This window comes from Geotrypetes seraphini, chromosome 11 (genome assembly GCF_902459505.1).
Source record: "Geotrypetes seraphini chromosome 11, aGeoSer1.1, whole genome shotgun sequence".
NCBI classification, from domain to species: domain Eukaryota; kingdom Metazoa; phylum Chordata; class Amphibia; order Gymnophiona; family Dermophiidae; genus Geotrypetes; species Geotrypetes seraphini.
In genome coordinates, this window is record NC_047094.1 from 58029209 (window position 1) to 58055138 (window position 25930).

General features: G+C 42.5%; 1 protein-coding gene across 3 annotated transcripts in view; it reads right to left on the reverse strand.

Annotated features, from left to right (window-relative positions):
* Window positions 1-25930, reverse strand: part of TRAP1 (TNF receptor associated protein 1) — a 197591-nt gene that overhangs the window by 128800 nt on the left and 42861 nt on the right. For all 3 annotated transcript variants that reach the window (XR_004541110.1, XM_033963644.1, XM_033963646.1), the window contains exons 4-5: window positions 7142-7282; window positions 2838-2909 (exon numbers count right to left, since the gene is read on the reverse strand). Coding sequence is in view for 2 of the 3 variants with exons in the window: in XM_033963644.1 (XP_033819535.1) it covers window positions 2838-2909; window positions 7142-7282 (213 nt within the window). In the remaining variant the exon portion in view is untranslated. The remainder of the gene's footprint in view (window positions 1-2837; window positions 2910-7141; window positions 7283-25930) is intronic.

The window sequence follows — 25930 nt, forward strand, 5'->3', positions numbered from 1 at the left end:
TAAAATTGACCCAGGGGTATATGTGCACAAACACATTCGCTACTAGTGGATAGTGTTTCCTTCAGTGCAGTGTGTGTATGAGTATTTCTGGGCATGGAAAGCAGGTGGAACTGTGGTAAGATCAACACTTATTCAAACATTTTGTAAAATACATTCATTTGCACAAATTCTTACTGGCAAATTCAGTACATGTACAAAGTTATACCTGCCATGGAGCACATGTAAAATTGTGCACTACTGGGAATGAATCTAGGAGCATATAAAGGCCTGTATATGCAGTATATACTCGTACATTGCACAACACAGATATACAATTAGTTAGGTACCATCATCTAGTGTTCGAATCCTGGTAACTTGATGAACTACTGAACTAAAAAGAGATCGGTTTTGTGCTAGTCCGGTAAGGACCTCCGTCGTTATCCCCATGGTTGTTTTCAATGTGTCTAGCCATCTGATTGCAGGTCACCCTCTTCACCTGGTTCTATCGATCTTCCCAAACATAATGTCCTTCTCCAATGAACTTTGTCTTCTGACAGTGTGACCAACAATCTTTTGGAATCTCAAAATTTCAATTTTATAAATGGTTGCAATTGAAACAGGCTATTCAGAAAAGGTTCCCTGAATGGCGTAATTTAAAAAATTTTTTATAGCCTGCAATTCCTCTGTTTTCAAGCGGAAATGCTAGGGCATCAAGCCGCCCAAGTGGTATAAATTAATATCTGAACTTATGAATAAGAAATCCAAAAATGCTCTTAGAGATATTTGGAGTATTGAGATTAAGCAGTATATTTCTGCATCTCGATGGCCATGTATTTGGTCTTGGAGGATGAGGTGTACGGCGTCAGCATCTATGAAACAAACTTGGTTCTTTTTGTTACATCGTTCTTTTTGGACCCCAGTTAGGTTGAATAAATTAGATAATTCTAGGTCTAATAGATGCTAGCACTGCCACCTTGACATAGGAACATTAGACCATCTATTGTTTTACTGCCCTAGAATTCTGATTTTTGGGAAATTAATTTGGGGAAAAATTAATATTTTAAATTCTGAGATTCCTTTAAGTTATGAAATAATAATTTGCGGTACTATTTTGCATATTAAAGATCCCCTAGATAAACATAAAAGACGTCTCTTTTTAATTAAGACAAGTACAGCTATACAGCTGATTACACGAAACTGGAAAAATTGGGATCGCCTCAACTTTACATTTTCGTGGGCAAGTTTATGTCTAATATATAAATATGAGAAAATGAATGCTGCCATTTTAGGGAATAATAAAAATTTTAAATTAATTTGGGGCCCATTGACATCCTTTGTAAAATCTCTGTAGTTATGGTTTGTCATAAGATAATATGCACATCCGGGGGGGGGGGGGGAGGGATGGGAGGTAAATAAGGTTGGAAAATGGTTGGAAAAGTTTTGGTGGGTGAGGGGAGGGTATTAATAAGTATGAATTTTTGAGAATTTTAAGTGATGTCTATATTGTAAAATGATTAATTTACTCTGTATTTCACTTATTGTATATGTTATAAAAAAAATATTACATGTTATGGTAAGGGTGGGAGGGAAGGGGTTAAATTTTATGTATTACTGTTAAATATGAAAGAAAATCAAGTGATGTACTTAATTTCAATTGTCAATTTATTGATACACTTTTTGTAAGATGTAAAAATGAATAAAGATTATAAAAAAAAAAAATAAGTAGTCATAACTTCATAATTTGGGCTTCCAGTGACATAGCTGATTTGATCTCTTCCAGAATTGATATTTGTTAGTTCTTCTAGCAGTCCATGGCATGCATAAAATCCTTCTCTAGCACAAAAGCTCAACTGAGTCAATATTCTTTCTATCTTGTTTCCCTAGTGCCCAGCTTTCACATCCATAACTCCCTAGTGCTCATAACTGACCACTGAGAAAATGAGTGCGTGAACAAGTCTGATCTTAATGTGGAGTGTTATTTCCTTTCCTTTGAATACTTTGTCCGAGCCTTCATTGAAGAACAACCCAGTGCTATTCTGCGGAGTATTTCTTCCCTGCTAGTTGCTTCTTTGTTTACGAAAGTGCCCAGGAGATTGAAATCCTTTACAACTTCTATCGCCTTCAAGGTGCATTTATTTCACTTTTCCCTATGTATGCTGTTATACATATTTCTCTAAATTTATATAGTTTAATATTTTATGTGTATATCAGCAGCAGCTCTAGGAAGAGAAAACCAATATTTGCAGGAGAGAAATATTGCAAAAATTCATCCTAGAATACAATCATTCTTTAATAGCATAGAATAGCCACAAAGCTTTAAGTATGCATCAAGCAAAACACATGCTACAGAAAGATATCATAGGTGGGCAGAGCAGTACAGGACAATTAAATCAAGATCCTTGGGGGAGGAGGGGTTTGGGGGGTCTGTTTCTGGTGGGAGTGCCCTGCTCATTTGAGTGCTCTGGGGTCATCAGAGTGCAGACCCTGGGGGAATTTTGTTGGTATTTTCCTTTTCCATAAAGGCTTAGCTTGCCTGGTCCCCCCCCCCTTTTTCTTGGGGGGGGGGGCTTTTGGGCTCCTAGGACTCCCGTACGCTTTAGCGCTGCCTTTGCATTCCCCTCCATCTTGGAAGGGTAGAGGGTGGGGTTGGGGAAGGGAGGATGGTGGGAGAGCCTTGGGGAGGGGGAAAGGGGGGGTTTAGGGGTGGCTGTAAATGATGCATTTCTTTGTACTGAAGTGCTTTGTTAAGTGGATCTCCCACCTATGTTCGTTGTCTTATGTAACCTGTTATTTTCCTCTGGTTCTGCCGGTCTTTTTTGTCAATAAAAATTGTTTACAATCTAAATCAAGATCCTTACCTTTGATCCTGATCTAGCGATAGTTCCTAGGCTAGAAATGAGCTCCTCCCCAGTCATTCCAATGCCAGTATCCTGCAGAGATTAAAATGATTACAGTCTGGGCTAATGATCATTACATGAGTCACATAACATCTAGGTATTCTGAAGGGTAATTACAGTATAGACTCACATGTGTATGGCAGGTGTAATGATTAGAAGTGTGTCTCTCAATCTGTGTGCCCCGAAGAGATTCCAGGTGTGCCATGAGAGATTCCAAAATTTTACTTTATTCTTAAAAATTCCCTTCATAAGTATACACTAGAATAGATGACATGTACGTCTCGCATGCAAGAATCTGTCAATGTTATGAGTGTCTGTGTAAGGATACAACTGCCGAGGTCTTCTAGAAGTAGGGAGATCCTGGATTCTCTACAAGGAGAACTGTTCCAGCAGTTGGTAAAGGAACCCATGCGAGATGGGGTCATACTGGACTTAATGCTTACAAACGGGGAAAGTGTTTCTGATGTTACAGTGGGTGATCATCTGGCATCCAGTGATCACTGCATGGTACGGTTTAATATTAAGATGGGTATAGAGATGGCTCATTCAAAAGCAAAGGTTTTAGACTTTTAAAAAAACTAACTTTGTTCGGATGGAGGTTTACATCAAATAATTGTCTGGGTGGGAAAGTCTGGAAGGAGTGGAAATGTGGTGGGCAAAACTGAAAGGAGCGATTATAAAGGCGACAAACCTTTTTGTGAGGTAAGTAAGTAAAAGGAAAAGAAGGCCGCTTTGGTTCTCAAAAGTAGTAGCTGAGAAGGTAAGGAATAAGAGATTAGCTTTCATAAATTACAGAATGAGGAAGACAAGCAAAAATATCTGGAAATTTGGCAGCTAAAATTTAATGCTAAGAAATGCAAGATCATGCATTTGGGCTGCAAAAACCCGAGGAAACAGTACAGTTTAGGAGGTGAAGAACTTAAGTGCAGGACAGAAGAGTGGGACTTGGGTGTGACTGTATGTGATGATCTTAAGGTGGCCAAACAGGTTGAAAAGGTGATGGCAAAAGCTGGAAGGATGCTAGGTTGCATAGGGAGTGGTATGGCCAGTAGAAAAAAGGAGGTATTGATGCCTCTGTAAAAGACTGGTGAGACCTTATTTAGAATACTGTGTACAATTCTGGAGGCTGCACCTTCAAAAAGATATAAAAAGGATGGGGTCGGTCCAGAGGAAGGTTACTAAAATGGTATGTGGTCTTCGTGGGTGGAAATGTCAGTGCGTCTTATGCAACGAAGATAAATTGTTTAAATACCCCACCACCACCCCGTCATACCTTTTTAAATGTCTCGTTGTTCGGGATACACGGGCTGACTGACGCCTGCCCCCTGCCATGCCACAACTCCAGGAAGGTAAGGGAAGAGCCAGCGTGCAGCGATTGCACGTGGCCAGCCCACAAGCCTTCCCCCGCCATCAGTTCTGACATCGAAGGGACCTTCTCTCCAACGTCAGAACTGACATCGGGGGAAGGCTTGTGGCCCGACGGTGGATCGGGAGCAGAGGAAGAATCGGCAGCAGGTAGGCAAGCTTTGGCACGGCAGGGAAGGAGGATGGCAGCCTTTGGCAAGGAAGGAAGAAAGGAAGATGAAATCAACAGATAACAAAGGTAGGAAAAATTATTTTATGTTCAATTTAGTGATCATAATGTGTCAGTTTTGAGAATTTACATCTGCTGTGTGTATTGTGTGTATATGAAAAATGAAAGGAACAGGGTGCAGAGCCTGGCAGGGAGTGAGGGGGGCTGAATGCAGAGCCTGGCAGGGAGTGTGGGGTTGGGTGCAGAGTCTGGTATATATTAGTACACTATTTGGTCAGAATGGTTTTTTTCTTGTTTTCCTACTCTAAATCTAGTGTGCATCTTATGGTCAGGTGTGTCTTATGGAGTGAAAAATACGGTAATATAACATAACAAGTAAGATATGGAACCAGAAGAGAGATTTCTAGAATAAAATTTTCTTTAAATCAATTAACAACAAAAATCTTTGGTTGGTAGAGAAATTAAGGCTGGAGCAAGAAGTACCACTGTATATACTCGAATGTAAACCGGGATTTGGGGGCCAAAAAAATGGCCTAAAAATGGGGACCTGGTTTATATTTGGGTGAGTGCCCTCCCAGACTTATTGCAGGCCTCTGCTGGGTTGCCAGGCTCTGCATCCTGTCCCCCCTACCTGCCCATCGTACCTCCACTGCCGCTGGAATCCCTGGTGGTCCAGAGGTGTCGCGGGCAGGAGTGAGCTTTCCATGCTCCTGCCCCGCTGCTAACCCAATCCATTAGTTGCTGCTGTGAGTTTTGACTTCAGCCATTGAGAGGCACCAAGCTCAGCGCCAAAGCACGCTCCTGCTCGGTCCCGCTCAGCAGCTGAAGCCGGAACTCAAAGCAGCGACCAACTGACTGGGTTAGCAGTGGGGCAGGAGCACGGAAAGCACGCTCCTGCCCGCTACACCACTGGACCACCAGGGATTCCAGTGGCAGAGGATGTACGACAGACAGGGCAGGGAGGGTGCAGAGCCTGGCAGGGGATGGAAGGAAGGGCAGGACAGAGCACTTGAATATTAAGCTGCTTGATTTAAAGAACATAAGAACATAAGAAGTTGCCTCCGCTGAGGCAGACCAGAGGTCCATCTCTCCCAGCGGTCCGCTCTCGCGGCGGCCCATCAGGCCCGATGCCTGAGCAATGGTCCCAGACTATCCCTATAACCTACCGCTACTCTTATCTGTACCCCTCAATTCCTTTATCCTCTAGGAACCTATCCAAACCTTCTTTGAAGTCTTGTAACGTGCTCCGGCCTATCACAGCCTCCGGAAGCGAGTTCCATGTGTCTACCACCCTCTGGGTGAAAAAAAACTTTCTGGCATTTGTTTTAAACCTGTCTCCTTTTAATTTTTCCGAGTGCCCCCTTGTACTTGTGGTTCCCCATAATCTGAAAAATCTGTCCCTGTCTACTTTTTCTATACCCTTCAGGATCTTGAAGGTTTCTATCATGTCTCCTCTAAGTCTCCGCTTTTCCAGGGAGAACAGCCCCAGCTTTTTCAGTCTGTCAGTATATGAGAGGTTTTCCATACCTCTTATCAGTTTAGTTGCTCTTCTCTGGACTCCCTCAAGTACCGCCATGTCCTTTTTGAGGTACGGCGACCAATACTGAACACAGTACTCCAGATGCGGTCGCACCATTGCACGATACAGTGGCAGGATGACCTCTTTTGTCCTGGTTGTGATACCCTTCTTAATGATACCCAACATTTTGTTTGCTTTTCTTGAGGCTGTGGCGCACTGTGCCGATGCCTTCAAAGACGTGTCCACCATCACTCCCAGGTCTCTTTCAAGGTTACTTACCCCTAGCAGTGATCCTCCCATTTTGTAGCTGAACATCGGGTTCTTTTTCCCTACATGCATGACCTTGCATTTCCCTACGTTAAAGTTAATTTGCCATTTTTTGGCCCATTCTTCTAGCGTCGTTAGGTCCCTTTGCAGATCTTCGCAGTCTTCCATGGTTTCAACCCTGCGGTAGAGTTTGGTGTCATCCGCAAATTTAATAACTTCGCAATTTGTTCCCGCCTCCAGGTTATTAATAAATATATTGAACAGGAGTGGTCCCAGCACCGACCCCTACGGAACTCCGCTCGTGACCCCATGCCAGTCTGAGTAATGGCCCTTCACTCCAACCCTCTGTTTTCTGTCTGCCAGCCAGTTTTTGATCCATCGGTGGACCTCCCCTTGCACCCCGTGTCTCCAAAGCTTTTTAAGCAGTCTTTCGTGCGGTACCTTGTCAAAGGCTTTTTGAAAGTCAAGGTAAATGATGTCAATGGATTCCCCTTTATCCACCTGTCTGTTTACCCCCTCAAAGAAGTACAATAAGTTTGTGAGGCATGACTTACCCTTGCAGAAGCCGTGCTGGCTCGACTTTAGCTGTCCATTGTTTTCTATGTGTTCACAGATACTGTCCTTAATCAGTGCTTCCATCATTTTTCCCGGGACCGAGGTCAAGCTCACCGGCCTGTAGTTCCCCGGTTCCCCCCTTGAACCCTTCTTGAAGATGGGTGTGACATTTGCAATTTTCCAATCCTCCGGGATCTCTCCAGTTTTTAAGGATAGGTTACATATTTGGCGGAGTGGCTCTGCTATTACGTTCCTTGATTTTTATTCAAGTCAACCATTTTTCCTTTTTTGGGGGGGTGGGGAAATGGGGGTCTCAACTTATATTTGGATCGACTTATATTTGAGTATATACAGTATATAAAGGTGGCCCTGGCTCTGAAAGGAAGGTACCAGGATGGTAAGGGTCCTCTTCTCACTGTCTGTCTGCAGATGGATCTCCAGCTCTGGCAAAGTTGCACCCTCTGCCATCAGCTGATGCCGCAGCTTTTCCAGAGCATCGCTGCCATTTGAGATAAGCTCTCGAATGAATACCTGGGGAGGGGACAGAGAAATTTCTAGATAAGTGGCTGGAAACCTGTAGAATACAATTTTGAGCTAAAATACAGCAAGTGCGAGAAATTAGTTACAGTTGACAAACTGGAAGACAAAACTATCCAAAATGTTTGTACTCAAATTTAGTTCTTCTACATAGAAACTGTGTCCAGATATGTCTTAATTTTAATTACACATATAATTCTAGGAAAATATTCATGAATTTTATTTTACAGTAGTATAAGCCAAAAACAATGATGGTAAGAATACATTTTTGTTTTCTCAGGGTTTCCGCAGCTGGCATCTTGAAACCCTGAGAACATATAACTCATATATCCATATTGGGTTTCAGGACTTCCTATATACAGCTCCCCCTCCCAATTCGCAGTTTCCCCACTTGCGAATTTGGTTATTCGCAATTTTTTTGCCCCTTGTTTTTTTAATGCAGAAATGCTGCCCCAGACATCCCCCAGACCTTACCTGGTAGTCTAGCGGTGATGCGGGGCAGGAGCGATCTTCCTACGCTCCTGCTCCATGCATTGCCACCATCAAAATGGCTACCATGAGTTCCCACTGTAGTCTTGAGACTACAACGGGAACTCAAGGCAGCCATTTTGATGACGTCTCTGCACGGGGCAGGAGCGTAGGAAGATCGCTCCTGCCCCATGTCACCACTAGACCACCAGGTAAGGTCGGGAACACAGGAGGGAGGTGGGGATGGATTAGAGCCAGCCCAAAATATTATTCACAATTTTCCCTATTCACAGGCCAGCTCTGCCCCGAACCCCCACGAATATTGAGGGTCTGCTGTAAATATAAATTGCAGACCTCACAGCATATCCTGAAGAATGCCACAGCATGATGGCTGAAATGTCGGTTCTACCTGACAAGGTGCAGCAAGACTCAGAAACCTACAACAAGCATAAGAATACATTGTTCTTGCAGCAGCTGAGGCCATCAGAGGAGTTCAATATGCTCCAGGCACAAAACAAAGCTGTACCTCAGTATATAGAGTTAGAAAGAGAAACAACAGAGAGCAGGGGAGCTGAACAGTTTACACTGCTCTGGCCTTCTCTGCATCTCTGAAATCTGTGATAGGATCCACAAGAGCTTGAAATCTCATTCCATACAACGGCATCTTTCATTCCATACAATGGCATCTTTTTTTTCTATTCTCAATACTAAAATGTAGTAACTTGCCAGTGATCCACCAATGGTTTACTGGTGAATCATCTGGATACATTTATACAGAAAGATTAAAGTTCTTACCTCAATAATCTTCTTTCCTATAAATGGAAGCAGAGATTCTGAACTAATAGGTAGTCAACCCGGGGGGCATGGCTTGGTGGCGCACAAGATGGAGATGTAACCGCGGCGCTCCTCTAACTTTGAAAAGTATTTCGCTGCTTTTTCTTCTCCTTAGTTGTAGTAAAAAATTATTTAACACTAGCTGATGCCCCGGCGTTGCATGGGCATTTAATTATAGCAATAACACTGTAAATGGATTCAAATAAAGATACTTTATAGTGGTGAATGAAATTATTTTTTTACAGCTTAATAAAAAGTACAATATTCAAATTATAATGTGAAATATTTGACAAAATGAATACAATACAACTAACGCAAAATGTGATTATAAACAACATTTTTAGTTTCACCTCCTGGAGCAAGAACATATAAATTATTGGGTGAACCCAGCCTTGAGCAAGCAACATAGAGTTGTGGGCCACGAGACCCTCAGAACATATCACCCCAGGTAGTGAGGGATGTGCATACCAAGTTTCGTTCAAATCGGTCAAGCCGTTTTTGAATTACTGTGAGAATGGCAGCTTTTTACATTTTTTCCATTGACATGAATGGGTGAAATCAGATTTTCTGTTTGTAGCTCCGCCCACGTGTGCAGGTGGGCCGCGAGACCCCCAGAACATATCACCCCAGGTAGTGAGGGATCTGCATACCAAGTTTCGTTCAAATCGGTCAAGCCGTTTTTGAATTACAGTGAGAATGGCAGCTTTTTACATTTTTTCCATTGACATGAATGGGTGAAATCTGATTTTATGTTTGTAGCTCCGCTCACTTGTGCAGGTGGGCCACGAGACCCCTAGAACATATCACCCCAGGTAGTGAGGGATGTGCATACCAAGTTTCGTTCAAATCGGTCAAGCCGTTTTTGAATTACTGTGAGAATGGCAGCTTTTTACATTTTTTCCATTGACATGAATGGGTGAAATCAGATTTTCTGTTTATAGCTCCGCCCACGTGTGCAGGTGGGCCGCGAGACCCCCAGAACATATCACCCCAGGTAGTGAGGGATCTGCATACCAAGTTTCGTTCAAATCGGTCAAGCCGTTTTTGAATTACTGTGAGAATGGCAGCTTTTTACATTTTTTCCATTGACATGAATGGGTGAAATCTGATTTTATGTTTGTAGCTCCGCCCACGTGTGCAGGTGGGCCGCGAGACCCCCAGAACATATCATCCCAGGTAGTGAGGGATCTGCATACCAAGTTTCGTTCAAATCGGTCAAGCCGTTTTTGCGTGATCGCGACACATATACACACACATACATACACATACATACCTCCGATTTTATATATATAGATGGCTACTACGCGGCAAGCAAAGCTAGAAACGGCTTTCGCGGCAGAAGGGACAGCGAAGCGTGTAAAACATGATCAGCTGACGCCGTCTAAAGTATCTCTCCCTGCGAAAGCTACAGACGTATCAGACAAGAACGATGTAATGGCGGAACTACTGATCATTAAACAAATACTTAAGGAAAACGCAAGCAGAATTATTGAGGTAAAAGAAGTGGTGAATTTAACCAGGCAAATGGAAATCATTAATCAAAGAATGTCACAGTTGGAGACTAGAGTGGAGCAGGTGGAACTCAATACGAAGCAATGTAAAAAGGACAGTCAAACTATTAAAGAAATGAAGAAACAACTTGAAGATTATGAGAACAGGGGAAGTAGAAAGAACGTAAGAATTATTGGTTTAGCGGAAGGATTAGAAGGGGGAGATACCATCCAGTGTTTAGAAAACCTGTTGCTGAAATTGTTACAGTTAAATTCAAAAAATCCATTAGAAATAAAACGAGCTCACAGGATTCCAACAAGGCGGTCAGCAAGTCAAGTGAGCCCAAGGCCTTTAATTTTTAGGCTGCTATGTTTCCAGCAGGCCCTAGAGATACTAAAATTGGCCAAAGCTGATAGAAACTTAAATTATAAAGGTTCTAAGCTGTTGTTGGTGCCAGATTTCGCAAAGAATACAGCGAACACGCAAAAGCAGTTCCTTATGTTAAGGCCACAAATGAGAGAAAAAGGGCTCACTTATGGCTTATACTATCCAGCAAAAATGAGAGTAACAAGTGGCAATAAGATTTTATATTTTGAAGATCCGGAAAAGTTAAAAGATTTCTTGTCAAATACTGAGCCAATGTCTACCTAAATTGATATGAATTTTAATGACCTTGATATAACAACATCTTATAGATTCTGGCTCTATTAATTGATGGAAAGGATGGATTTTGATATTCTAACAGGAATAAAAAGGAAATGTTCAATGATCTGAACGCTTGTGAAATATAAATACTATTGACTTTTACAAATATTTCATTTAAACAATTATATCAAGACTTTTAAGATGGTAAAATGTAAGGATACAAGGTTTTTCATTCTGGAATGGTCGTTACATAAAAGAAAGGTCAAGATCTTATCATTGACAATTTGATTTAATCAAAAATTCCTTCAGAAGAAGATCAAGTGTTGTCAGCCTGTGAATCTTGGAAAAGTCTCTTAAGAAAACTTATATTCAAGCTGACAGAAATGGAAAAGGAAAACATATCATCTAAACTTGGAAAATATAGACGTAGTTGCTGGAGACAAGAATTCTCTCTTTTATGATTCTAAAAGATTTTACAAAGATCTGAATTGGACTCATTGAGAAGGAAATTAATATATACAGAAATATTAGTTGTTTTGGGGTCATATGGATATAAATGTTATGGTTTGTCTGTTATGTTGTGCATAGACATGTTTTTATTGGTTTTTCTCATCGGAATCAGTTACTATTTATGGGAGGTCGGAGAATATGAAGTTAATATCAAAAGGTATTGATGTGGGGGTTTTAATTTCAGACATGTATAAGGATGAATTTATATTAGAGGTATTTGGTATTAATTCAGGGGGAGAAATGAAAAAATGATGAAATTCAAAGAAAATATATAAATTGTCATTTAAAGGTGATTAATTTCAGATTTTTTAGGGAAAATTTTAATAAGATGATTTATATGATAAAATTTTGATTATAATATAAAAATGATTTTATTGGCAGTAAATATATATAGATGGTATTTATTATTTATTGGATGCTAATTTAAGACTGAAATGAATTTTTTAAGATAGGTTGTTCTTAGAACATATTACTTAAGTTAATTATTCATTAATGAAAGTTAAAATTATGAAATTTATGGTTGTGTTCGATGTGAAATATTCAAGAGGGGTTTCTTCCGTCTGGGCCAATCCGGCCCCATTCAGGACCCGGCTGGCCAACATTCAGGTACGGGGAAGGGGTGGGGGGTCGTGGAGTCGGCTGGGGGGTCCAATCGGGGGTTCTGGGGGGGCGGTCATTGGGGGGAGGGGGGTTGTGTCGAGGGCAGGAGGGCCTGGGATTTCTCCTGTCCGTATTGTAGTGGGGGGCAGGGGGTCGCCGGGGCCAGGGGGGCTTGGGCTCCCTCCTGGCCCAATCCAGTAGGGGGGTCGCCGGGGCCAGGAGAGCTTGGGCTCTCTCCTGGCCCGTTAAATCGGAGGGGCAGGTCGCCGGGGCCAGAAGAGCTTGGGCTCTCTCTTGGCCCGTTAAATCGAAGGGGGGGGTCGCCGGGGCCAGAAGAGCTTGGGCTCTCTCCTGGCCCGTTAAATCAGAGGGGGGGGATTGCCGGGGCCAGGAGAGCTTGGGCTCTCTCCTGGCCCATTAAATCGGAGGGGGGGGGTCGCCGGGACCAGAAGAGCTTGGGCTCTCTCCTGGCCCGTTAAATCGGAGGGGGGGGGATTGCCGGGGCCAGGAGAGCTTGGGCTCTCTCCTGGCCCATTAAATCGGAGGGGGGGGGGGTCGCCGGGACCAGGAGGGCTTGGGCTCCCTCCTGGCCAGATCGAGTCGGGGGAGGGGCACGATCACCGGGGCAAGAGGGCTTGGGTTCCCTCTTGCCCCGATATTGTCGGGGGTGCCGCAGCTGCCGCAGGGCAAGAGGACTTGGGCTCCCTCTTGCCCTGATGTTGTATGTGTGTGGGGAGGTGATGCATCACGGCAGGAGAGATGCCTCATCTCCCCTACCGTGATGCCATCACTCCTCTACCCGAGCTGCCGCGACCCGCAACAGGAGAGATAGGGCATCTCTCCTGCTGCGGGTTGCGGCAGTTCGGGTAGAGTGATGGCATCGCGGTAGGGGAGATGAGGCATCTCTCCTGCCGCGATGCTTGAAGTGGGTAGGTTGCCGGCCCGCTGAACTGATGGCACCAGCGGCCATCAGCTCAGCGGCCCCTTTTTCGGCACTTAGACCTGGTTTGACTTCGTCTAAGTCAAAAAGATCTAAGTGCCGACTAGGCAACCTGTTAATGTTTTGGTTATACCTGTTGTACGCCTAGGTGTAGGTCGGCCCACCTCCTGCCCACTGCCCTCCCTATCCCCTCCTCTAAATACACCTCTTTTCTCTCTGTGCGTTTAGTGGCAGGGGAAAGGCTTAAGCTGTTTTTAGATACATCTAAAAACCAGCTTTGGTTATGGGTACTTGAACGATCAGGCTTTTTGATCGTTCAAGTAGCCATTTAGGACACTTTTTAGACTTTTTTTTATTATTAACCCCTTAATATTTTACTTAATATGAAGAGAAATAGATAAGGCTTTTGGAAGTTTCTTAAAATGGATAGGGGGAGGTTTTATTCTCATATGTGTTGGTAAAGATGGAATAATTCATACTGCTAAATTAAATTATGGGTTTATTACTTTTAAGTTTTGGTTGGGGAGGGAAAAGATATAAGTTGTCTGGGAGAAGGGTATTGTGATTGCTAATCCTATGTGTGTTCCGAGACAGTCATTTTATTTGGGGGAAGGGGAGGGAGGGGTTTTTAAAATTTGGGTTTGGATGTGCAGGGGAAAAATAAACTCACTGAATTATTGGATGGTATTGTGGTATCTTTTGTGGTCACTTTTTATTACAATAATATAATAGAATTAAAAAAATTTTCATTAAATGTTAATTTCTCATTAAATGTTTTTCATTAAATATTAATCATCCAATTAAAAAAAGAAAATGCTTTCCTTTTTGGAGCAACAGAATGCAGACATATGCAATATTCAAGAGACACACTTATCGGCCATAGAATCCAAAAAATTAGAAGGGGGGGTGGGTAAAGCATTGGTTTTTTTTGCCCCTGCTGTAGGGAAAAAAGCAGGGGTAGCTATTTTGGTGAATAAGAGATATACAACTATATTTAAACTGATTGCAGCAGATCCCCTAGGAATATGGTTACATGTGTACATGAGCATGGGAAATAATACATTGGCGCTTTTTAATGTATATGCCCCTAATTCGAATCAAAATGATTTTTTTAAAGCTCTACAGCAGTTGATATTACCACTGGCTACTTCTAATTTAGTAGTGGCAGGGGACTTTAATGCTGTTATGGATCCTTTGATGGATAAAAAACCTAGTAAAATTATGAAATCATTAGGATTAGATAATTTTGTGCAGTCTTGTGATTTGAAAGATATGTGGCGAATACTTCATTTTAATGAATGGAAATTTTCTTTTTGCTCTCAGGTTCACAAATCTTTTTCAAGAATAGATTATATTTTTGTTTCAGATCCATTAGTTCAGCAGGTAACACAAGCTTCCATAGATCCAATTATTTTGTCTGATCATGGAGGAGTGTGGATTGAATTTAAAATTGCTGAACAGGATAATAGTAGACCTGTATGGAGATTCGATAATACATTGCTTTTGGATCCGAACTTTACTGAAGAATTTCAATTAAAAATGAATATTTCCAAATTAATACCTTGGATGAAATCTCTTTGGAAACTTTATGGGATGCTTTTAAGGCAACCATGAGAGGACAAATTATTTCATATTCAGCATATATTAGGAAACAGCTTAAAATAAAATTTTTCTATTTGGAACATGAAATTGAAGTCTTGGAATCAAAATTGGTTGAAAAATGGGAACAAATTACTTTATAGGCTCTTTTGAAAGCTAAGTGTAAGTATAATGAGATTTTTTTCACAACTGGTTAGGAAAGAATTGTTTTCTCAGCAGGCCCTGTATTATGGAAACTCAAATAAGGCAGAAAGATTATTGGCAAATTATCTCAAAGTGAAAAAATGTAAGAAAAAAATTATTGAAATCAAAGATGAAAAAGGTGATTTTCATTCTCAAGTTGGACCTATATTAAAACAATTCCTAAATTTTTACAAAGCTTTATATTCTTCTGAGCCTTATTTAGATAAGGAAAAAGATGGTTTAGAATTTTTAAAATGAATTGAGGGACCTAAAATTCCTGAGCATATAAAAAGAAGTTTGGATGAGCCTATATCGCTAAAAGAATTACAAATAGCGTTGAAGTCCCTTAGAGTTGGATCCGTTCCAGGTGGGGATGGTTTTACGGTAGAGTTTTATAAATCATTTCAAAATTCCCTTTTACCACATCTATTAAATTTATATCAGGTTCAACTAACTAAAATGGTTGCGTTACAGGTACTATGGCAGAATCTTTAACTATAGTTTTGCCGAAGCCAAATAAAGATCCTATGTTGGTTTCAAATTACAGGCCTATTTCTTTAATCAAATTACAGGCCTATTTCTTTAATCAATATAGATGGAAAACTATTAGCTAAGTTATTGGTTTTACACTTGGCTAAGGCTCTCCCTTATATCATTAGTATGCACCAAACAGGGTTCGCTGCTCAGAGACATTCCTCAAATAACACCCAAGCTAGCTTTTCATATGTTAAATTTAACAAAAGTCTTGAAAGATCTGGCTTGCTCTGTATCTTTGGATGCAGAGAAGGCCTTTGATCGTGTAGAGTAGACCTTTATGTATCAAGCAATGGATTGGTTTGGTATTGGCTCGGGATTTATACAGAGATGCAAACTTTGTATAGCTCCCCTGCTGCTAGACTTTACATTAATAACAATTTTTCCGAACGTTTTGGTCTGCAGAGGTGTTAGACAGGGTTGTCCTTTGTCTTCTTTGCTTTTTGATATTGTATTAGAACCCTTGTTGTTAGCTATTCAACAGGCAAAGGAGATACAGGGTATTCCTTCCACAGGTCGGGAATACAAGGTCTCTGCTTATGCAGATGACATATTGCTTCATTTGAGAAATCCTGAAACAACCATTAACAAAATATTGTAATGATTTAATATTATTTTTCCCCTTAAAAATGCACATCCAAGATGGGGGGAGGGGGGAAGGATTTTTTGATTTGAGCATTAAATAAGGTATATAGGAATGGGATTTATGGTAGGTTTTTCTTGAATTTAAAGAATGTAATTGATTAGGGGGTAGGGGGGATAAATTCTGATATGGAGTTTTAACAGAATATTAAGTGTTATATTTGAGTTTAAATTGCTATAAATGCTGTTACACTTATTGTAAGTTTTTAAAAAATGAATAAAGATTTGGGGGAAAAAAAATAGGTAGTCAACCCAAAATTACAAATTTCCTTGATCATCTTCTTGCATGGCTCAATCTCTCCTCCCAGAAGGCTATGCTGTAACCCCTCAGTTTGTTCCAAAGCAATGGAAGTACAGTAGAATCTCAGCTATATATAGCAGCCATGGGGATTGGTGAATGCCGAATAACTGTTTTTCTGGTTGTTTGAGAATGTGTTAGAAACCTTGTCTAACATAGATCTCAATTCCCCCCTCCCTCCCGCACCGAAGCACCACCACGGCAGCAGTCCTGAGCTTCAAAGCCCCCCTCCCTGAAGCCCCGAAGCAGCGGCCCTGAGCTGCGAACCCCCTCACTCACTCCCTTCCTTACCCAAAGTGGCAGCCAGTCAGAAGGAGGCAGCGCTCAAAACAGGCTGCTCACGGCCAGCCCCGGCAGGGTCTTTCCTCTGATGCGTCGAAGTAGCACGGAGAAACTCCCCACATAATAGTTATAACTCTGTTCTGCTCTGTAAGTAATATGCATAAACCACATGATATAAACGCAAAACAAGGTGGAATAAGATTAGCCACCTACCCGAGTGCAACCTGCACTAACAGTTAAAGAGTTTCATATCAACTCTGGATAGGCTCAGACTTCAGAAGCCTCAGTGTTCCGTTACCCTGCTTGAAAGGGGAATTCAAACAGATGTTAATACAAACTTGTCTGAAGCAGACAGTGCAGTACTCTTCAAAAATAGGAAGCAGGCAACAGTAACATTTGAGGGGCAGACTTTCAGAATCTCTGCTCCCATTTATAGGAAAGAACATTATAGAGGAACCTAATCTTTCTTTCCAATGCAATGAGAGCAGAGATCCTGAACTAATGGGACGTACCTAACCAGACCCTAGAGTCTGAGGCAGGACAGATGAGCCTGCTGCCAGCACTGAGAACCCAAAAGCTGCTAGATCAAATCTGTAAAACTTTGTGAAAGTATGGAGGGTGGACCATGACACCGCCATGCAAATCTCCTCAGGCGGCACCACCCGGGACTTCACCCAGGAAGCTGCCACTCCCCTAGTAGTGTGCTTTCAATGAGATCGGAGATTGTTTTCCACTCCCAATGTATGCTGAAAATATCGCCATATGAATCCATCTTGAAATAAAAGCCTTGGAAGTTAGCCTTCCGCTCCAGCTCAGATTCGTTAAGACTGAGAAATGATTGGAGAGTCAAAATTAATTCGTCACTTCGAGGTATCTGAAAAGAACTCTCCTGACATCTAACAACTGCAAAATCTCCTTTTCTGGAACCCATTGAACTGAACACGGGCAACCAGACCTCTTGATTAACATGGAAGACCAAAACTACTTTTGATAAAAAGAAAGGAACCATCCATATTGAGGCTCTAGCCCAGTGGTTCCCAAACCCTGTCCTGGGGGACCCCCAGCCAGTCAGGTTTTCAAGATATTCCTAATGAATATGCATGAGAGAGATTTGCATATATTGGAAGTGACAGGTATGCAAATCTCTCTCATGCATATTCATTAGGGATATCTTGAAAACCCAACTGGCTGGGGGTCGCCCAGGACAGGGTTTGGGAACCACTGCTCTAGCCTCTGAGAAAAGGCTCTCTACAAGACAAAGCTTGAAGCTCCGAAACCCTTCTTACTGAGCCAAAAGCCACCTAAAAGACCATCTTTACTGTAAGGTCCATAGGCTCATACGGTGCCTGACAGAGAGCCTTCAAAACCAATGTTCCACCTCAGAAAAGGCCATCTCATCGATGGATGCAGCCACAATACTCCCTTCAAAAATCTGGAGACATCTGGGTAAGAGGCTATAGGGACCTTATCCACCCAAGCTCAAAAGCACGAAAGATTCATGATCTGTACCTTTAGCAACCCAACTGCTAGGCCTTTCTCAAGGCCATCCTGTAGAAAAGCCATGACTGTAGCAATTGATGCTGAAGAGGGTTCCACCAGCCTCGGAAGCTCTTCTAAGCATTAGCATAGACGGAAGCCAACACTGGTTTCTTGGACTGAAGAAGGGTTGCAATAACTACCTCCAAATAGCCTTTACGCTCTAGCAATGAAGAGCCATGCTGAAGCCCAAAGTGTTCCAGATTTTCCAGAGCAATTGGACCCTGTGAGAGAAGCATTGGATGAACTGGGAGCATGAGGCTTCCTGTCTTTCTTCAGATGAACTAGAACCACATACCAAGGCCGCTTTGGCCAATCTGGGGCAACAAGAATCACAAAACGCAAGTGGCTGCTATTCTTTGAATGACCCTGCCAATCACGTGACAAGGAGGAAACACGTACAGCAGCCCCGTCTAGGGTCACAGTTGTACTAAGGCATCCATGGCCTGTGCCTCCAGATTCATTATCTTCAACTGAAAAACCTCTGGGCATTCTTGGTGGTTACTGTTGCCATCAGATCAAATGCTGGATGCCCCCATTGCTATACAATGCTTTCAAATGCACTCTGGGACAGGAACAATTTCACGGGGTCCAGGGTCTGCTAGCTCAAGTAGTTGGCCTGAACATTCTCTAATCCTGTTACATGAACGGCTGAGAGTGCCTATAGTTGAATTTCTGCCAATCGAAACAGCAAATGGGCTTCTAGTCTCAGGGGAGCACTTTTAGTGCCTCCCTGTCTGCTGACAAAAGCCACTGCCATGGCATTGTTTGAAAAGATCCTGACCATTTTGCCCTCCAGAGTATTTTGCAGGCTCCCCAATGCTAGCTGAATGGCTTGCAACTCTAGACAGTTGATTGACCATTTTTTCTGAGAGAGCGACTGTGTCCTGAGAAAGAATGGACTGAGAAAAAATGTTCACAAGATGGAGGACAAACACAAGATGGAAGCCTTGACGACTATAATGTACTATTAACTTTTTACACAGTATGTGACTACATGCAACCTTGAACAGCAGAAATAGAAACTAAGAAATGCAACATGTGATTACCCAGAAAAGGGTACTTTATCAAGGAAACAAAAAATTTAAGCACAGCCAGTTCCCTAAAACAAAGAACAGGTTGGAGGCAAGGTGTGGCTGTGCAAACCAAGAACAGCATGGGAAATTAGGTATCACAAGCAGATTTGCTAAAAACCCTCAAGGAAAGGCAGAGAATTATAGGCTTATAGAAATAATATATGCAAGGTGGGGGGTAGAGGTATAAAAGTTATAGCACAGGAGGGGAAGGTTGAATGACACATTCTATCCCTCATTAGCTAGCCTGAGGTCATAGAACTCACTCCCCTGTTATAGCTTATTGGATTACTAACCATTGAACCGAGATTCCATCGAGAGGACCGTCGGTCCCCTGAACTGGATGTCTTGCAGTGACCTCCCCAGCCTTACAGGCTGGCATCTGTCATCAGGATCACTCAAGAGTCTATGCAGAGTGGTATTCCCTTGCTCAATGACTCCGGACGGAACCACAAACATAGGCTGTGGCGCACCTCTGGGATCCAAGCCAGCAGCTTGTGAAAGGAATCCATTTAAGGCAACCAGCATGACAACATTTCCTGAAGGGGGCACAAGTGGGCTTTCACCCAATACACTACCTCTATGGTCACTCCCATTGATCATAACACCTTTAGATAATGCTAGGATGTGGGGGCCTGCATCAATAACATTTCTGTAATCTGGTGCCTCACTTCTGTCTGCATGGCTCAGAAAGAAAAACATAACCCATTGCCATGTCAAAGAGAACTACTAGGTATTGCAGGAATTTTGCTGGTAGCTCTTTCAGAAATTGATTACCCAGCCCAAACGCTGTAATGTCTGTACTTCCTGCTCCACTTCTATCTCTCCTTCCACTATGGACAGGACTCTGATAAGCCAATCATCCAGATACAGGTGTACTTGGACCCCCATTTTGCTTAAGTGTACCACTACGACCACCATGATCTTAGTGAAGGTGTGAGGCACTGTCACGAACCCAAAGGGGAGAGCTAAGAACTGAAAATACTATTCCAACAAGTGAAACCGCAGGAACCTTCTGTGAGCCAGAAATATGGGAATGTGGAGATAGGCCTTCCCTCTACAGATAGGAGGAAGGTTATTATCCTGGCATTATTGTTGTTTCTTCAAGGCCCTGCAATATGGAAACAAGAGGATTGAGTTTGTCTGACACATCTGAATCTCTGCCTAGAGTTCTGCCCAGAGAATTGGCAAAATCGACAAGAGTCATGAAAATCACCACGCCTGGACCCCTCAATAGTCCTTGGGCGAATGTCCAGCAGAGTCTTGGGATGAAGTTCTGTTACACTCTGTCACAGGGTCGCCCATGTTCCTAGTGAGGAAGCCTTGCTAGAGAAGGGAAATAGGGTTAAAACCCTTGCAAGTATTCCTAAACTGGCTAGGGAGAGTCCCAAAGCAGCCCCTAGGAACACTTTTAAGCCAAGCCTTCCAACATTGAAACCTCCTAAAGCCCTGCCTAAAGCGGGCAGATCTGGTTTAGCTTTACCTAAGCCAGGTATAAAGAAACAAGTGGAAAGACTACATTTCCCAGCAGGCCTAGAGCCAGGGGCAGGAAAGAGCAAGGCTGGAATACAAGCCACTTCCAATCAGTCCCAAATTGGTATAGGCCAGGTGAGGAGCTCTGTGAGAGCAGGCTACACCAACACAATTGCAGGAAGGATTAATCAGCTTCCTGCAGTGAGAGAAAAGTGAGTAACTTTCTCAAAGCAGGGGAGCCAGCTCCAGAAGCAGTGGGAGCACCAGCCTCAGAGTACATAACGGCTCCCAACCCAGCAAGCCAGAGCCAGTCATCTGGTTGTAAGTTACAGATTGCCAGCCCAAGGAATTAAGAAGCCACAGACTACCTCCTGGCTACCAGACCAGGCAGAGGTGGGTGATACAGAAGTCACAGAGAGTGGTGAAACTGTGTCTGGGCAGGACATTGAGTTAGCTGATGAAGACTTTGCACATGATATGGAGATAGAGGAAACAGAGCAGCCCATTACTGAAAGTATGGAAGCAAGCTGATCTTTTCCTGTTATGGCAGCTGGGAGAAAATGTGGAAGGTGTACTACCTTAAGACAAGGCTGGAAATTTTTTTGTTTGTGTTCTAAATGATGCCAGGATACCAAGTGATACAAGCCTGAAGGAGCCTATTGAAGGTTTTGTTTTTTGTTTCAATAAACTATTTTTGAGACATTGCACCTCCGACTCTGAACTGGTTGCTTTTCCTTTATTCTACTACCAAGCTACCATTAGAACCTCGCATAACGAGATCCAGCACAGTGAAGGGGAAGGGAGATCGAGTCGTCCCCCTTCACTGCACTGGAGGAGCCTGAGATCGGCGGTTTGCCCCGCCCCCAGCAGCCACTTCGGCACCAGCCTGCCGTTACAGCCCTCTTAAGGGCTTTGCAGACCGGGCCTCTTCTAGATCCAGCACAGTGAAGGGTAAGGGAGATCGAGTCGACCCCTTCACTGCACCGGAGGAGCCTGAGATCGGCGGTTTGCCCCGCCCCCAGCAGCCACTTCGGCACCGGCCTGCCGTTACAGCCCTCTTAAGGGCTTTGCAGACCGGGCCTCTTCTAGATCCAGCACAGTGAAGGGGAAGGGAGATCGAGTCGTCCCCCTTCACTGCACCGGAGGAGCCTGAGATCAGCGGTTTGCCCCGCCCCCAGCAGCCACTTCGGCACCGGCCTGCCTTTACAGCCCTCTTACAGTCCCTCCTTCCTCCGCCCGACGCCACTCGAGCAGGAGAGATCTGCCCTGCACTGCTCATTTGTGAGCCTTGCTCTCCCCAACCCATCCGAGGGCTGCTAAAGACCAATCTTCCAGCCTGACCCGGCTTCTCTTCAGCCTACTGCGGGCCGCCGAAAGTTTTTCTGTTCCTCTTCAGCGACTTCAAGGCAGAGGAAGGAGGAAGCTTCCTCCATCCTATCCCTCCTTCCTCCGCCCGACACCACTCGAACAGGAGTTAGCCCTGCTCCTGCTTTTCACCTGAACTCCGCTGTCCATAGCCCACCCAGGAACTGCCGTAGTCGAGGGGGCGTGGCCTGATCGCCACGGAGAACACACGGATGGCGTAACGGCTCCTCCTGTACACGCCTAATTCAAATAAAACTGTGCTTTTATATTTACTTTTTTTTACATAGTCTGTTAAATTTTTGCTGCCGGAACACTCAACTCCATTCAGACGGGTGACCCAAACAACCGTTATCCCGGATGAAGGTGTCGCTCAAATCTTGAGTCACGCCGAGGTCGCGGGTGCGCCAGTGATACGAGACCTTCGTTTGAATTCAGGCGAAACCGACACAAAACAAGGAGAAGAAGAGAAAGGAAAAAAGACAGGCACAGATTGGAAAAGAAAAAAAAGAGGAGAGGAAGAGTATCTCCCGCGCTGCTCAGCTGTAGATGGCCTGAGATCAGCCTGCACGCATGATCATTAATCATCTGCTTTAAAACTGTGATTATCCAAATCGCCTATATTTTTCTTGATACTGAAGTGACTACCAAAGATCTCTCTCCCCTACATGGAGCTTGCTGCATCCTTTTGAACCTGTATATCCCTAGCGGCTATGGGTAGAAGAGAGTCTGCCTAACAAATAAATCTTTTTCAAACTACTTCTGCCTCACCTACAGAGCTTTCTTGTATATGTGTAGCCGTTTAAAAGTGTGCATCAGATAGGAATGCTGATAAGATCGGCGAAAACGCCTAAACATAAATCATCCTGCTCAATACTTAAAATGGCGACGTCACCAACTCCAACTATAACCTCGGCACAATGGGGTGATTGGGCCCAAGAAATTTCAAAAATGGTCACCGCGGCCCTGGAAGATAAATTTCTTAAATTACAATTGGCTGTAGACTGTATTAACGATCGTTTTGAAGCACATGCTGGGCATATTGCAGCAGTGGAGCAAAGGGTGTCTGAAAATGAAGATGCAACATTGCAAGATCGCGAAAAAGTGATTGCCTTGCAAAATCAAGTGGCAACATTGACAATACGTTTGGATGACCAAGAGAACTGTCAACGCCGCAATAACCTACGAGTTGTAGGACTACCTGATCTCCGTGCTGATCAAGATCTCTACCGCTTTTTTCAGATTTGGCTCCCAAAACAACTTGGTCTGGTGACCCCTGAGACTGGTTTTCTATGCGAGCGGGCACACCGCTTGGGCCAACGCATGGAGAATAACAACCGCTCGCGAGCAGTAATCGCTAGATATATTAACTGGAAAGACAAAGAACTCATCATACAAGCCTATCAGAAATATGGTCGTCTTGAATACGAAGGTCAAAAACTACTATTATTTAATGACTACTCCTTACATGTATCCACCCTTCGCAAGGCGATGGTGCCGCTATGTTCCACGCTTCATCGTCGAGGAGTGAAGTGTGCACTTGTGTACCCAGCGTCTCTACGCATATGGAGAGATGGGAAACCACATACATTCACAGACAAAGTAGCCGCACAACTATTTATAGACTCAATGCCTGAGACTATGATCAATAATACCCCAACGATCTAATTCTACTTGACATCAGCCGTGCAGGTCTTTGTTTGATCAAATCAATTCCAGTTTTGATATTTTAGACTGTGCCAATAAGCTCTTATCTCAATGTTCTATGTAATGAAATACATAATTTTTATAGTCTGCTAAGTTAAGCACACTAATCTCACATTTTATATTACTGATTAGGTGTGAATTCTGTTAGTTACTTCACATGTGTTATTCTTCTGTGCTCATAAGAGCACCCTTAAAATATTTTAAGATATGCATGATAATATGGTTTATTTCTTTTCTGACCATATATTACGCTGACATTACTGACTTCTTCTTTCTTATTTTAATGCTCTTTCTATTTTTCTTCTTAGACAGGAGTGTCTATCTAACCTTACAAATATATCAGTTATTTTTTTTTGACAAAGGGGATATACCTCATATTTCACCACTGCATTTCATATATTATGGCTGACCTACATGTCTTTTCCTTTAATGTGAATGGCCTGAATCATCCTATTAAAATAAAAAAGATATCTAATTATGTGTTTAACAAACATCCAGATATAATTTTCCTACAAGAAACCCACCTCCCACCTGCTGCCGCCACGAAATTTCAACTAAAGGGATATTCCGCTCACTTATACTCCTCTGCAACCCATAAAAAAAAAAATGGTGTTTCAATATTTCTTAAAGATAAACTATCTCCCACTATTCATTCAATTAAAACAGACACGGAGGGAAGATGGTGTCTGGTACATGCTGCGCTGCACTCAGTGGATTTCGTTCTTCTAAATATATATGGCCCGGTTAAAGATCACCCGGATTTTTTTTGAGATATTCAGCTTGCGCTAATTGAATTCAGTTCTTGTTCTCTAATATTGGGAGGAGACTTTAATCAAATCCAAGACTTATATATTGATAGATCTTCTTCTTGTAAACCCTCCAAATCCAAGTCATTCACAGCTCTTCAGGCTCTAAATGATGCCTTCTCCCTTGTGGATCCTTGGCGATTACTTCACCCGAAAGGTAGAGAATACTCACATTTTTCACCACCTCATAATTCCTACTCGAGAATTGATTTCTTTCTCATATCCTCTTCTCTCATTCAGGATCTTACAAATGCTATTATACATCCAATCTCTCTTACGGACCATGCTGCCATTTCTTTATATATTTCTATCTCGGCTCTGCGTAAAGAATCTCCTTCTTGGCGCTTAAACAACGCCCTACTCTTAGATGAAGAAACTGTTGAAAAAATCAACTCGTTCACAGTGGAATTTTTTGAAAATAACTCTAAAGATCCTGAAATTTGTCCTTCCATAGTCTGGGAAGCTTACAAAGCAACCCTTAGAGGTGAATTGATAAAAATTGCTTCTTGGAAAAAAAAAACAATCCATGATAAAAGAAAAAGAATTAGAAAACTCTATTAAAACATTAGAACTACAACATATGTCTAATCACTTACAAGACCCAATTATTCTCCAAAATATCCAAAAACTTAAATATGAATATAATACTTTAGTTTCATGCACAGCCAGACGTGATATCTTCATCTCCAATTCTGGCCATTATATGGGAGATAATCTTATGGGTCGCCCATTGGCCAGATACCTTAAAATTAAATCCAAAAGACTACATATCACATCTATCCAAACCCCAGCAGGACAATTAGTCAAAACCATATCTTTAATTTCTTCTCAATTCGAAAATTTTTATGCTTCATTATACCAATCTGATTTTGCGGCTCCTGATTCAGATATAGACTCCTTTCTTTCCTCCTTATCTCTTCCCACCATATCGGACTCTGTTAAATTGGAACTAGATTCTCCGTTAACTATAACAGAAATAGAAGCTGCCATATCTTCTCTACCGACTGGAAAAGCCCCTGGTCCGGACGGTTTTACTAACGAATTTTTTAAACAATTCCGAAACATCTTAGCTCCTCATCTCCTTACATACTATGATTTCCTTCATTCCACTCCAGATAAACAATTTAATTTCACTGAAGCCACCATTGTAGTAATTCCTAAACCTGACAGGGATGCCACCTTGGTTAAAAACTTCCGTCCTATCTCTCTCCTTAATTTAGATTACAAAATAATGGCAAAACTACTGGCACTTAGACTTACCAAAGTGATTCCACATCTTATACATAAAGATCAAACGGGGTTTATTAAACAAAGATATATAGGAGATAACCTGCGCCTCTTTCACCATATTAATGCTCACGCTAAAACATTGACAGACCCAATAATAGGCCTAGCTATAGACGCTGAAAAAGCCTTTGATCGAGTGGAGTGGCCTTTTCTTTTTTGTGTCCTGAAAGGGTATAATTTTGGCTCATTTTTCACGAAATGGATAGAAACATTATATCACAGTCCATCCGCTCGTATTCTAATTAACAATTCTCTATCCAATAAATTTCCCCTTCATAGAGGCACTAGACAGGGCTGTCCTCTCTCACCATTATTGTTCAATTTAGTGTTAGAGCCTCTTCTCTCTGCTATTCGACAAAGCCCCTTAATTAA